The following is a 14,531-nucleotide window of genomic DNA, read 5'->3' as shown; positions in this document are numbered from 1 at the left end:
CTTCCATTAAAACATAGCAGATCTACAAGCTCACAATGCTTGTAGGAAAAATAAAGTAAGGTTGGTGTTTAAGCTGTTCCTCATTTAGCTGGGGTCCACTCTAGCAGTGACAGAGAAATGGTGTTGGCATGCGTCAATAAAGACCATCACGGATGTACGTACATCGCACATGCATTAACCCTCACCAGAAACATCTCTGACCAGATGTTTTTACTTCTGATGCCTGTTTGAACAACTTTAAGTTGAGGCCTTTTACATCAAAATGAAGAGCTGCAGCTGTTACCTTGAATCGGAGTGATAACACACACACGACACACACACACACACACACACGCATGCACACACGCACACGTGTCGTGCACACACGCACACGTGTGCACACACACACGCACACGCACACGTGTGCACACACACACACACGCACGCACGCACGCACGCACGCACGCACACGCACGCACGCACACACACACACACACACTCACACACACACACACACACACACACACACACACACACAGGCCTTATTCTTCATTCATCTCATTAAGAGCTCATTTTGGCAACAGGTGGATCTCGTCCACACCCCCCCCCCCCCCCCCCCCCCCCCCCCCCTTGTTAGGTTAGAACAGTTAAGTCACTGTTTACGTGGATGAAGTGTGTTTTGAGGCCATTGCAGTGGTGCTTTATGCTATAGCTCCTGTAGCGGAGGAGAGGGTACGTGGTTCATCCACTGACCTGAATGGAGGGTTCAAACATGTCCTCTGGTCCAAAGGGTCAAAGAGGAAAGGTGACGGGTCAGAACCCCACTGAGGATAAGCAACAACCTCTGCCAACACGGACCTATGATGAACCACTCAAAGTCACATGTTCACTCTTATAGCCTTGAGATTTAGTACACAGAAAAGTCCTCAAACTTATCCATTTGAAACTCAGCCATTGTACAAACGGAACCAAATGGACTGGTGGTCCATTTACTGGTCCATTTGGTTCCATTTGGTACACTCTCCGAGTTAAATAAACAGACACATTTGACATAATTCTGTGCTCCGAGTGGTCCTGAGCTGGACAAGAGGTGAGGGATAAGTCTCCGCTGATCCCACATCAAACAGCGATGGTGACCTCCAGGGGTCCCTGGTCGCTGTTCATTTGATCCCTCAAGCATGGAGGGGGGTCCTCACACACAAACACTGTTTACGCTCCACTTGGCTGTTTCATGTGTGTAAGCCGAGAAGCCACCTATGAGAGGCAATCTGTCCTGTCCATCCTCGCAAGGGGGAGTGACGATGGCTGTGACCTCGAGATTGAGGTCTTGCGAAGGCTTGGATGTTCAACCGGCAATAAACTGCACTTTAGAGTTTTAGTTGTCATACTATATATGAAAGCCCAGGTGTTGCAATGAAGGAAAACAAGTATACCGATGTAATGCATTGTTATCTGTAAACCCTGAAACAAATTATTTGTGATTTGAATTACTGGTAGCGACAAGTTATGGAATCAGGTTCATTGAATTGTGTCATTCTACATCTTCTGATTTTGGTCACGCACGTTTTAAAATAATTTTATTTTTGAGAGCAAAATGTGATATGTCTGTGGGGAATATTGAACGTCATAGTGAATGATTATTTGCCTGGACAGATGTGGAATGTACAGCTGTGTGTCCACATCATCATGGACTCATGAACATTTTTTTTTCTTTTTTTTTTGGTCCTTTATTTGATAGTACAGTAGACTGACAGGAAATGGGGAGAGAGAGATGGGGAGTGACATGCGACAAAGGTCGTCCGGATCGGGAATCGAACCGGCGACGCCGCAGGCATTGATGCCGAAATGGCAATGCCTATATGGTATGCGCCCTGACCAGTAGGCCACCGGCCGCCCCCGACTCATGAACATTTGTGTGTGTGTGTGTGTGTGTGTGTGTGTGTGTGTGTGTGTGTGTGTGTGTGTGTGTGTGTGTGTGTGTGTGTGTGTGTGTGTGTGTGTGTGTGTGTGTGTGTGTGTGTGTGTGTGTGTGTGTGTGTGTGTGTGTGTGTTGTTTGCTGTAAGTGAAGGTATAGTTAGGAGTCTTGAGTTTTTAAACCACCTGTTGTTTGATCTGTTCGCTCCTTCATCATGGGAGAACAGTTCTTGATTCCTCTGAAGTAGTGAAAATGCTGTGTGTTTTGGGGTTATTTGTGAATTACAGAGTTGGACTGTCCTTCAATGTGGGCCAGAGGTCCAAGACACCTCCCTAACTACTAACTCTCTGTCTAAAAAAACAAGACAAATGCGTGTGTGTGTGTGTGTGTGTGTGCGTGCGTGCGCGTGTGTGCGTGCGCGCGTGTGTGTGTGTGTGTGTGTGTGTGTGTGTGTGTGTGTGTGTGTGTGTGTGTGTGTGTGTGTGTGTGTGCGTGTGGGTGTGGGTGTGTGTGTGTGCATGGTTTTGTCATTGTTTCTTCTTTGCTGCCGTGTGGCATGCCATGAGATGTGGTCAAATTTGTGGTAAGAGTTCTACAAACAGTGCAGGGATAAACCAAGATGATGGGGAGTCAACCTGACCACAGAATAGACCACACAAACCAACAAACTTGGCCAACATGGCCTGAAGACATATTGGTGGCAAGACCCGCCGCGTCCATTACTATGGGAAATGCTCACTGTTGATATGGAAAGATAAAAGGTTGAGATAGTATAAAAGGGAAGCCATTCAAGCAGTGAAACAGATGGCTGTATACTAAACTGCTATGTGAAGAATCATCATGTATAACCAAGCCCAGATTAATGCTAGAAATAAAATGGCAGAGAGAGAGAGAGAGAGAGAGAGAGAGAGAGCGAGAGAGAGAGAGAGAGAGAGAGATATGGGAGAATATTACAGTATAGTTTACCCAGCTGGAGTGGAATCATTTCATTTATATAGTAGAGGTCAATGGACATGGGAGGGAGGCACCGATGGTCATAAAAAACAGGGAGGCAACAGTAAACAATGTTCATCATTAATCTGACCACAGTGGCTTCTCTCTGAAGACCACCTTGCCATGTCCGGCCCTGAGCGCTCACACATTTACATCCGAACCGTTTTTAAAGTATGATTTTATATATAGTGAGACCTATGTTACATGCTTGTGTTATGTTATGTATACCGGTATGTATGTTGTACTGTATAGGCTACTTTAAAGGTGAAAAGAAAAATGTATTTACTGTGTGCTTGTTTTGTTTGGATCCAACCACAGTTCTCCTCTGTTTCCTGGGGCCAAGGCTCCTATACTGTACATCGTAAGGACATTGTTACAGCAAATGAGGTTTCCTGTAAATCATCTGTCTCCATTGAAACGAATACTCAGAGATAATCCTTGGCCATTGCCGTAATAAATCCTTCATAATGTGTCATGTATATCTCTGATGGAAGGGAACGTCAGTGACCTTTCAACTGGACAGAGGAACAAGCTGTTATCCTTTGCAGGGATATTACTCAAGTACACATCCCAGCCGCACAGCCTCAAGTGCAGAACATTGAACATATTTTACTGTTAGTATAAAGGATTTTATTGGCTCATGAGACACCAGTACGGCTTGGAGAGGAAAAACAATGCATGAGCAGCCACAGCGAGGCTGAACTCCCTGCCGCTATAATGTTGTTTCAGTTAACATTAGAGTCAGGGGATATATGGTGGGATTTTAGAAACGTGGGAATGTTGTGAGTTCCCTTCTCCTGCCTCTGTGGACTGGCAGGGGTATACAGAACAGACATATGGATCGGGTCGCTGTGCCAGGGGCTTGAACTTCACCTGGTTTTCATCTGTGTGTTTTTGCATTTGTGTGTGTCTGTGTACATGTGTGTACATGCGTGTCACACACACACACACACACACACACACACACACACACACACACACACACACACACACACACACACACACACACACACACACACACACAGAGCAGACCACACTGGTTCTCCCAGACCCAGACCACCGATTGCAGTTTATAATGACAGCATGACAAGAAAGATGATCAACACAGGAGATCTATACTGTAAACCAGCAAACCAACGATGAAGTACAGCAGCAGACCTGCTCCTGGGAACTGCCCTGGAGTTGTTGTCATAGTTTCACTTCATATACACTGCTGTTACACTGTATGATAGTTCTCAGAACAAGAGCTTACAAGGAATTTCGACTTCCCCGACACATTCCATTACAAATATTGATTGCTGCTTTTGCATTCAAATGGGATGACTTCAGTTCCCGTTATGTTCACACCAGTAATGAACATTCACATGTAGACGACCAATGATTAGCAGCATATGGCTTTGCCTTTAGCTTTGCAGCTGTCTCAGATGAGCCACTTCCTTTATGATATTTCATAGTGTTGAGTCTGGGCCAGTGATCAGTTCCACACTGTTGAGACTGGAAGGCTTGTAGTGTTACATCAATTTAATGTTGTGTCAGATTTATGTTAAAAAACAAAAACTAAAAACTCAGTTATGTTGTCACCCAGCCAAACGCTAAGCTGTATCGCTGCGGGTGGTCTGGTCTGTTTCTATCTCATACTATATGGTTTCAGCGTGTTGCAAACCCAGTCTTGGCCTGGTCTGTTCTGGTTCATATCTTGAGAACTCAACAACCCAAGGCCCTTTCTCTGAAATAAACAAAAAGATGTGAGGAAACAGGCAGTGGCTGGAGAGGAAATTAAATAGGCTACTGTACCTTGGTTGAGGTGCTACTTGTGGGGAGCATTGGTTCGACCTCCCGTTGGTCCTACCAGGTTAACATTCACTTGGTTAGCATTCACCAGGTTAACATTCTCCAGCGTCGGCAGTTTGGCATTTCACCATGTTAGCATTCACCAAAAAATGACATGGCACCGTACTTGTTAGCAACACTGCTATCATTAATTTGGCTATAACACCTTATTTAGATACTTTACTTTTCTAATGATGTGTTGTGATGTTTTGAAAGCCTATAGGCATGCACATTGACAGCCATGAACGCATGGGTACATGTTCACCTCTGATACAGACACACGCATGCACACACGCACACACGCATGGTGTATTAGGTGTAATTATGTTAGAATTATTAGTGTACACTTGTTTGCTTGTTGTGATGGTGGGTCAGAGAAACAGGATACTGTAACACAATACCATTGTCTTCAGGTGAAATAGTCATCAACTATTTTAAGCAACACTGTAAAGTCAATGGCTTTTTGCATAGCTTCGTGTCATGTCATTGTCCTTCTGGGGGACCTCTCCATTGTCTTTTGTGTGCTTGGCCGGAGGTAAAGTGAATGTGTTGTTCAAGGCGTCACACTATAACTCCACCACACAGCTGTGTTGGGTAATGGATGCCATCATCAAATACATTCCCTTGCACATCATTTACAATGAGACCAGATGTTGACATTGACATTTTTGTGTTGAATTATTATCAATGCTGCTGAGTACACTGCCATAGTGTGCACTGTGCAGAGTAAATACAAACCTATCTGTATTGTGTCATGTCTTAGCTACGTACTATATCAAACACTAGTTAAAATGGTTCACCCCTCAAGATCCATAGATAGAATTAAGGAGAAAACTCTGCCTTTTAAGCATTCTCCAGAGGATGGAATAGGGTCTTTTGTGTTGTGGAGATAGGAGATCATTAAAGGACACAGGCTAAAAGACTGTCTTTGTGTGTGAGGAGGGTCTCAATGTGGTCTTTGTCAGCTGGGCCTTTGGGATATCGTGTCAGAGTGATATGAGGGAGAATTATTCTGTTATTACTTTATCTGCCATTTTGTCGCCAATGTGGGCATAAAGTGGCCGTTTAGAATAGTTCTGATGTTCTTTTTTCCTTTTTCATGCCGCGGAGGGGGAGGGCATTGAGGCATTTGCTGGCTAAGCAGACTATGGTATGGCTGTGTAGGTGGGAGACGTAGGCAGACAGAGGACAGAGACGTCATGAGATAAGCTACCAACCACGGAGCCTGTCTGTATAGACTCATAGATTCATTAATGAACAAATGCTAATAAATAGCACTCTAAAGGGCCTTTTCATCCCAAGAATGGCTGTGGAAACTTGAAATTGAATGCTTAATGTGTTTTTCCTTAATTCTGTTGTCATTCACTCACTATTCATTGCCATGCTCCGTGGAGATAAACTCGGAAAGGAAACATTTCAATCTATTCAGATGGTGCGTCTCCAGTCATGCAGCTAAATGGACGTGCCTGAGGGCCTTAACCCATTTAGGCCTAGGATTATTGACTGCTTTAACCAGTGAAAAATAGCAGATATACAAGCTCACAGCGCGGCACCGAGTGCCGCGCTGCGAGCTTGTAGATCTGCTATTTTTGAAAAATCATGTTTTTTCTTTGCAAGTCTTTGAATATATCTATTTAAAAGCGAATGTTTGTAACTCAAATATTTGCTTCTGGGGGGTCACTGGAACAACATATTTTGAGATGGGGGTCCGTGGCTAAATACCTGTAATTCTGGGGGTCCTTGACATGAAAAAGTTTGAGAACCACTGATTTAGAGGAAGGATTTAGAAGTCGGGTCAAAGATCGGGTCAAAGATGTTCAAAGACTTGCACACATTTTCACGATTTTTCAAAAATAGCAGATCTACAAGCTCGCAGCGCGGCACTCGGTGCCGCGCTGTGAGCTTGTATATCTGCTATTTTTCAATGGTTAAGGCATAAAATAGTGGTTAAAGTGGTTAAAATCTAGCGCGACTCGGGCGCGTTCCAGGTATTTGAAAGTTAAATGCTTGAACCACAGAGCTATTAAAGGGAGGGACCGTGTGAACAGTGATGTGTTCATGCTGACATTTCGATGCAAATTATAATTGTTTTGGAATGTCGGGATGTTAATATTTGTCTGTTTTCTGTGCCGTGTTTTCTGTGCCTAGATGCTTGTCTCGTATTCACGATATCTTGTCACTGTGGCTGTATCAAGTTGTAAACAAGGCACTGGTACATGGTTCTAATTTGGGCTCTTAAATTACGCAATATCGTACTAAAGATAAACAGAGCCATCCTCCCCAGATGTACTTATGTCTTTAATCATGTCCCGCGTCAAGCTTGTCTCAGTCAACTATGATTAGTGTCCTGCCGCCCCTAACATGTGGTTTGGAAACCCTATTTTCCCCATATCTTTGATCATGTCATGTCTATAGTGACCCTCCATTGACTGCGTGTCATTTTCAACTGCCACCCTTCTGGTGGCAGTTGTGTTTTTTGTGGTATGCAGTCTAGCATCTTGATGGGTCTTCTGGGTTTCTCCCAGACACATTTGCCTGTCAAAGGCCAGACGCCCTTGATGAATGGAAGGATTTCATGGACACTTGGTTGTCCATTGTGCCATGACGTCCAGTATGAGTCATGCCAACTGCATCCCAAAGCTCTCTAGACGAGTATACAAAAACAGTTCAGACAGCACTCAGACAATCATCCACATTCATGCGACAGATCCGCAGGCGTATACAGCTAATGTGCACAGAAACCACAGAGTGCCCAAACATTGCCTGTCACACCTTGTACATGATTGTTTGCCCCCCCACACTGTTAGCTATCGCAAAAGTTGCTCAAACCCAGTGGGAAGATAACACGTTATGATAGTGTTTGTGTATTATGTTGAGGCTATGCACACCTTGGCTTGTCTGACTCTAACCTGTACTTTCTCTGTGTGTTTTCTCTGACAGGGTGGCAAGAAACACAATGTTCCCTGTGGTGGGAGAGACTGCAGCGGTGGCTGTCAATGCTTCCCGGAGAAAGGCGGCAGGGTAAGCTACACATGCTAACTAGCCACTACGTATATATCTCTTTCCTTTCTTTAACCTTTGTCTCCATCTCTGGATTCCTTATTATGAACGATTGAATAAAGCCCGTGGGCTGTCCAGGAGAAGGTAAAGCATCACAACAATGCAACAAACAATTTTGAAGATGATAATTAACTACAGACACTGCTTCTGGGCCTGCCGTGACTTGGCATTATGGTCTATGTATGGAATACAATATAGACTCATTAGCCATGGCTAATCTCTTGACCGAAGCCCACTGCCAGCAGCCCTTAGGCCTCATATGCTTATCACGTTATTCCGATAGAGTAAGTGGTGAAAGCTCTGCAGAGGAACAGGTCAGAGTGGGGTCTTTGGGGTGTGGGAGTTCCATTAGAGAAAGGGAGGCCAGACAGAGGGGTGAGTCGGTGAGAAAGGGACACAGCAGGGCTGATGTTGTGAAAGCATCTCGGGAGAGATAGACTAAACATCAGCCTCATAATGAGATAATAGGCCTGAGGGAGGGTAAGGGAAGCCTTGTAATCAGCCAGTCAGTGAGACAGTTTGCGCCAAACCCCTTGTGTGAGTACCAGTTTGAAAATTCCCATTGAGAATGGTTGGGTGACAACAGGTGTACACCCAGCAAAGAAATTTGGTGGGAAATGACAATACATGAGATCCCAGGATCTAAACTACAATATCATGCTACTATATCCGGCTCACTGTAGGCAGGTGCATTCTTTTCTCAGAACACAAAAGACAAGGTTTTTCCAGAGCAGACGCTGGCCACTTCCCTCTACGTCACTCATCTTCAAATCATAGTTCTCCCAGGAGCTGTAAACCTCTCAGTGCAGCTTATGTGACACAGCTTAACTATACAAGAAACGAAACAGAATCTTTTCTTCTTTTCTTTTACAATCACTACTTGTGAGAACAGAACATGTGGGGGTGGGTTCTTTCCAAAAAAACTAAACAGTGGATGGAAAAGAAATGTCTGGGAAATTGTGTTTGCTGACGGGCATGAGTGGAGAATTTGCCGGATCAACTTTACAGTATGTGGAACCTATGACCTATACCATACATGCTCACCATGGATACAGGAAACCCCTTAAGGAGGAGGAGAGGGAGAGACTGAGGAAGTACATTCCACATTCCACATCTGAAGGATGCAGAGGGGTCAGACCTTGAGCTGGACCTCTCTCTCTCTCTCTCTCTCTCTCTCTCTCTCTCTCTCTCTCTCTCTCTCTCTCTCTCGCTCACTTGCTCACACTTGAACTTAGCCAGATGAGAGGGATATAATGTTATTTATGAATAAGTGATGACAATGATGATGATGATGATTACAATGCTCTGAGGGACCTTTTATTCTTTACTATGCGCCTTGGCATGGTTTTGAGCTTTCTTTCAGAAAACAATAGCAGGCTATAAGTAGTAAAAACATCCTCTTGGTCACCACTCCCTATCTACCCTCCATCATCCCATCCTGCTCCACATATCAGATCTGTCGAAGACGTTTCAACACTGTGACTTGGCTCTCTTTGGTATTTTCCACCTAAACCATAAATGTTATACTATAAATTTGCTATAGTTAATGTCTGTCAGCCCCCCCACCCTTTGTCTTATTTCTTACATATTTCAGTCATAAATTCCCCACGCCATGCAGAGTCCTGCATGTCGCTGGATCCCAGGCATGTGCACACAGACATCAAAGGGGGCTTGAGCCCCTGCCCTTTTATCTGTCTGTAAAAAGTGCCCTCTCCAGACCATGAATGCAGTTTTTTTTTACTATGGTGAAAGAAATGCAAATGCCCTCTTTCCATGCCATACCTGAAGGCAGCATTCAAGATAATTGCCCTGTCCAATCCTCCTGAACTTGAATGCAGCATTGTATGTTGAAAGAATTGTCCTCTCTGTGTAGAAATCAAGCATCGAAAATAGCCGGCCTCCAAGCTCACAACGGGTTGCGCTGCAACGCGTTGTGAGCTTGGAGGTCTGCTATTTTCGGTATTTTCACCAAAAGGCCCCTTTAGAAATTTCAGCCCCTGCCTCTCTAACATTCTCTGCACATCCCTGCCGGATCCAAATCTCTCTCTATACATAATCACGTTGTTTTGTTTTGCGAATCGAGTGGAAATGGAGGCTGGGTTCTCACAGATGTCGTTCATCTCCTGCCTAGACTGCTTTTCCATCCAAATGTGTGTGTCTGCCGCCCCAGAGGAGGACCCTGGCTTTTAGAATACGTACACTCCGTTCTACACGGATCCCTCACTCTTTGCTGATCTTTCACAGCTGGCCGAAATTGGCCGAGGTTTGTTACAGCTGTGGTGAATGGATGAGGGAGGTTTATGGTTGACTGCGAGCCATAACAACGTCGAGGAGGAGGGGGGGGGTTTGCCAGTGGTCCACAGGGGCGTCACAAGGGGTAGGAAAGTGGGACTGAGTTACCAGGGCCCAAGGTGGAGGGGCCCTAGTAACTTTAGCTATTGAAAAATAGCAGATCTACAAGCTCACAGCGTGGCACCGAGTGCCGCGCTGCGAGCTTGTAGATCTGCTATTTTTTAAAAGTCGTGAAAATGTGCGCAAATCTTTGAATATATGTATTTTTTAAGTGAACATTTGTAACTCAAATTTTGCTTCTGGGGGTTGCCTGGAACTAAATATTTTGAGATGGGGGGTCCTTCACATGAAAAAGTTTGAGCATCACTGACATTTTCACGATTTTTCAAAAATAGCAGATCTACAAGCTCACAGCGCGGCACTCGGTGCCACGCTGTGAGCTTGTATATCTGCTATTTTTCAATAGTTAACATTCATGGGGGGCCCGCAGTGAATCCTTGTACCCAGGGCCCAGAATTTGGTGTGACGCCCCTGGTGGTCCACGCACCACACCCAGTAGTCACAGCGTGGGTTATTTGAGCCATATGATATCACACTGACCTATGTGTCTATATAAGCTGTGTCTGGACTGGAGCTCAATGCTCCCACGCTGCACGTTCTGGAGGTCTGATGATGAAATGAAGGCAGACACTTATTATAGACAGTGTGAAAAGATAGTGACATAGTGAGAAGGAAGGAGATGGAGACACTGTCAATTAGCACAATGAGAGGGGGATAGGGTCAGTGTGTGTGTGTGTGTCTGTGTGTGTGTGTGTGTGTGTGTGTGTGTGTGTGTGTGTGTGTGTGTGTGTGTGTGTGTGTGTGTGTGTGTGTGTGTGTGTGTGTGTGTGTGTGTGTGTGTGTGTGTGTGTGTGAGAGAGAGAGAATGGAGTGGATTGTTGCTCTGTGGAGGGAGTTACGATGTTAATTTGATGGAGTTTTGCTTGAGGGAGAGGGGAGATTTGGCAGCATGGCTCTCCAGCAGTACCACCCACTCCACTGGCAGCAGCTTGTGCATCGAAGGCGTTCAGAAAAATATCACCCTCCCCACGGCACACATCCAGAGTGCTCATTGTTGTTTGTTTCTTATCCATTTAGGAAGAATGGGCACACTAGTTTTGGAGTAACAAGCAAACACATTAGGTATAAAAGCATACTAAAATATATAGTTCATAAGACCAAAACACTAACATTAAGTACTTCATTTATGAGAGTGTAAACATTGAACTTTACAGGTCCATTTGGGTCCACTCTCCAAGTTCATTTAACACTGAGGTTTTTCCTGTACACAGTCAACAAGAATAAAGGTCAGACATCCATATCCAGTTTGTGATGTGTTAAAACAAAAAAAAATCACACCATTGCGAAGTGAGCGGTGCTGCTGCTGCTGATGATAGACCCACATGACGTGGCTTAAATACTGATATCCTGTGACGTCATGTCACATGTAGTTATAACCCCATGGGAAGATCCTTGGAAAGGTTACGTCACATTTACGTCATCCAAAAACACGTGGTGAAAAACACAAAGCCACGTTTTGGAGTGGTTAGCAGCACCGCTCAAAAATAAATGGCAGAAAACTGTTCTTGTTGTACTGTATGTCATGAAAGTCACTGGGAGCTTGAGGACTCGAGCACAAGGCGTTCCTGCGTCCCCAGCAGAAAACGTGTTTAGCAGAATATCAGATCAATGCTCTCCTTTGTGCTGAAAGTCTTCCTCTCTCTATTCTCAGAAACAGGGAGGGGTCTGGGGTATCACAGACAGAGAATCTGGTTTGATCAACAGCAGAGAGCGAGGAGCAATAAACTCACAGTCTCCCCCTGTCCGGCCTGCTACAACGCACTGCAGAGAGAAGAGATGCTGAAACAGGATAGGGAAAGAGATAAAATGCCTGTTTGACAGAGGGACAGAATTTGGGCACCATTTATGGACAGATGTTATGGTGGTTTGAATAGCAATGTGGAACACAGAGGAACAGAATCTTGACCCAGTTTGGAAAAGATGAGGTGCAGCGTCGCTGTCCATCCCGCCATGGGAAAAGCTGCCTCACTTGATGTAGAACAGGAAATGACACACGTCACAGGAAGTTGAGTACAATGACTCTCCACTGATCCCTTTTATATAGACAGTGTCTCTGGTCTTGTGGGAACAAGATATCTTTGTGCCTGTCTGTCTGTCTGTGTGTGTGTGTGTGTGTGTGTGTGTGTGTGTGTGTGTGTGTGTGTGTGTGTGTGTGTGTGTGTGTGTGTGTGTGTGTGTGTGTGTGTGTGTGTGTGTGTGTGTGCGTGCGCATGTGTGCACATTAGCGGGTCTGTGTTTTTGTCTGTGACTATAATTGGCAAAGATTTCCATGTTCCACAAAAACATGTCCATATATATTCTGAATGCTTTGCCCCCAACTGTCATGTACTTCCCTGTCGCCACAGAGACAGGGAAGGTAGGGAACACATGGTTCTCCCTCTGGACCAAAAAAGATCTGAGACGGCTAATAATAATAACAATACGTCATGAGTTTGGCGGAAGCGTTCAAAAGTGCCATGAAGAGGAAGGGTGGCTCCATTGGAATGTGAAGTTGACAAACTGCAACAATAACAAAAACGTATTCTGCCTATTATACGTGAAATCGTTGAACTTGCTGAACCTGACTGTTATTACAGTCTGATTGCCGTCAGTGGTCATTGCGCTCGATGATCTTACATGACTCGTTTATTTTGATGAACACCCTGTGTACGGCCGTAATTCCAATGGAGAGATGATGGAAGGAGACATAAGTTAAGGCTCATTTGACACTTTGAACGCCTGCCCTGTTGATTTAGTTGGAGTTGTATGCTTATCGGTAACTAACAGGGATGATGTATATAGCACAAAAGTGCAGTTATGATGCAAGCCCCAAGCCCAAACCTGTTATCAAGAGTCTCGTCTATCCCTGCTGTCTCTGGCCCTGACCTAAACGCCTGTCAAAGGCCGACAGACCGTCGTGGAGCAATGAGAAATAACAGAATGCATGGATGAGGTGAAGGGAGGAGAGAGGGGGGGTGCAAGCCTGCCACTATCACTAACAATTTGGAATAGTCGGGAGGGATGGACAGTCGGCCCCTCTGTGCAGTTGGGTCGATGTTGGCAAGCTGTTCGACAATAAAAAGAAATTAAAAAAAGGATGCTCAGTAGACAGACAACAAACAGCTGTGCATGTGCATGAATGTGTGTGCATGTGTGTCTGTGCCTGTGTGTATGTGTGAATGTACACCCCAGCATATGGCAAAAGTGGAGGAGAATTATCACATTTCCGTCAACCTCTGCTAAGGGTCAGGGATTTTAAAGGCGCCTCAGCGACTGCCTGACCCAATTCTGTTCAAAGTCATGGTGAGACTCCGAAGTTATGCATAGAAGAAATACAAACTCTCAACTAGCTTGTAAAAATGAACTCAACCTAAGACGCATTTATTTGCTTGCATTTCTCTTCTGGTCTCGATTGGGAAAAAAGAAAAAGATTGACAAGGTCAGTCAGTTGCAGAGCGAAGTTCTTTAAAAAGTTACAATGGGCCTTGAAATAAAATTTAATTAGCATTCTTGTTAGCAGTCAAAAGCAAAGAGAATACAGTACTTTTATGTGTGTGTGTGTGTGTGTGTGTGTGTGTGTGTGTGTGTGTGTGTGTGTGTGTGTGTGTGTGTGTGTGTGTGTGTGTGTGTGTGTGTGTGCGTGCGTGCGTGCGTGCGTGTGCGTGTGTGTGCGCGCCCATACTTTGAGGGTGGTTTGATAAAAAGGAGACTCTCTAGGCTATAGCCTTGTCAAAGTGCAGGAAGATTCAACACCACTGTCAAGGACAATACAAGCACTCACGCACGCGCACGCGCACGCACTCACGCACGCACGCACGCACGCACGCACGCACGCACGCACGCACGCACGCACGCACACACACACACACACACACACACACACACACACACACACACACCCCTCACAACAACACATTCACATAATGGAAAAGCACAAGATCATAATTCTCATTTTCTTCAGCTATAGAGTGAAAATAAATTCTACTTCCATTTTCCTTGTCTTTTTCCTTTTCTTTTTCATCCAAGTCCATGCAGTTTGACCTTTCCACCCTACACTCATCTGAGTCATCTCTGGTTCAGCTTTAAGAGACTATTAAGTGCCTCACTTTCATGTAAAGATGGCAGGGGCACTTTAAAGACAAGGGGGCTATTGTTTGTGTGGACAGAGTAGCATCTATTTTAAAGGACACGTGCACTCTGCATGTGTACATGTGTGTGTATGCACATGAATTTCCAAACTACACACGGTCATGGAATTTCATTTAATATTCTGTAACCAATAATGAACAATGTCTGTCCGTCCTCTTGTCTGTACTACTGTGATCCTTTCCATCAGCTTCAAGCCGCAAAGGAGATAAAAGT

General features: G+C 44.8%; 1 protein-coding gene across 1 annotated transcript in view; it reads left to right on the top strand.

Annotated features, from left to right (window-relative positions):
- col4a2 (collagen, type IV, alpha 2) overlaps window positions 1-14,531 on the top strand; it is a gene marked incomplete at its 5' end in the record, with an annotated part of 81,617 nt that overhangs the window by 18,317 nt on the left and 48,769 nt on the right. Inside the window, one exon of the mRNA XM_080753572.1 lies at window positions 7,659-7,739. Coding sequence (XP_080609698.1) covers window positions 7,659-7,739 — 81 coding nt within the window. The remainder of the gene's footprint in view (window positions 1-7,658; window positions 7,740-14,531) is intronic.

This window comes from Nannobrachium achirus (assembly GCF_963921795.1).
Source record: "Nannobrachium achirus genome assembly, chromosome: 22".
Taxonomy (NCBI): Eukaryota; Metazoa; Chordata; class Actinopteri; order Myctophiformes; family Myctophidae; genus Nannobrachium; species Nannobrachium achirus.
The sequence above is the reverse complement of the archived record's forward strand: the minus strand, read 5'-3'. Positions and strand labels throughout refer to the sequence as shown.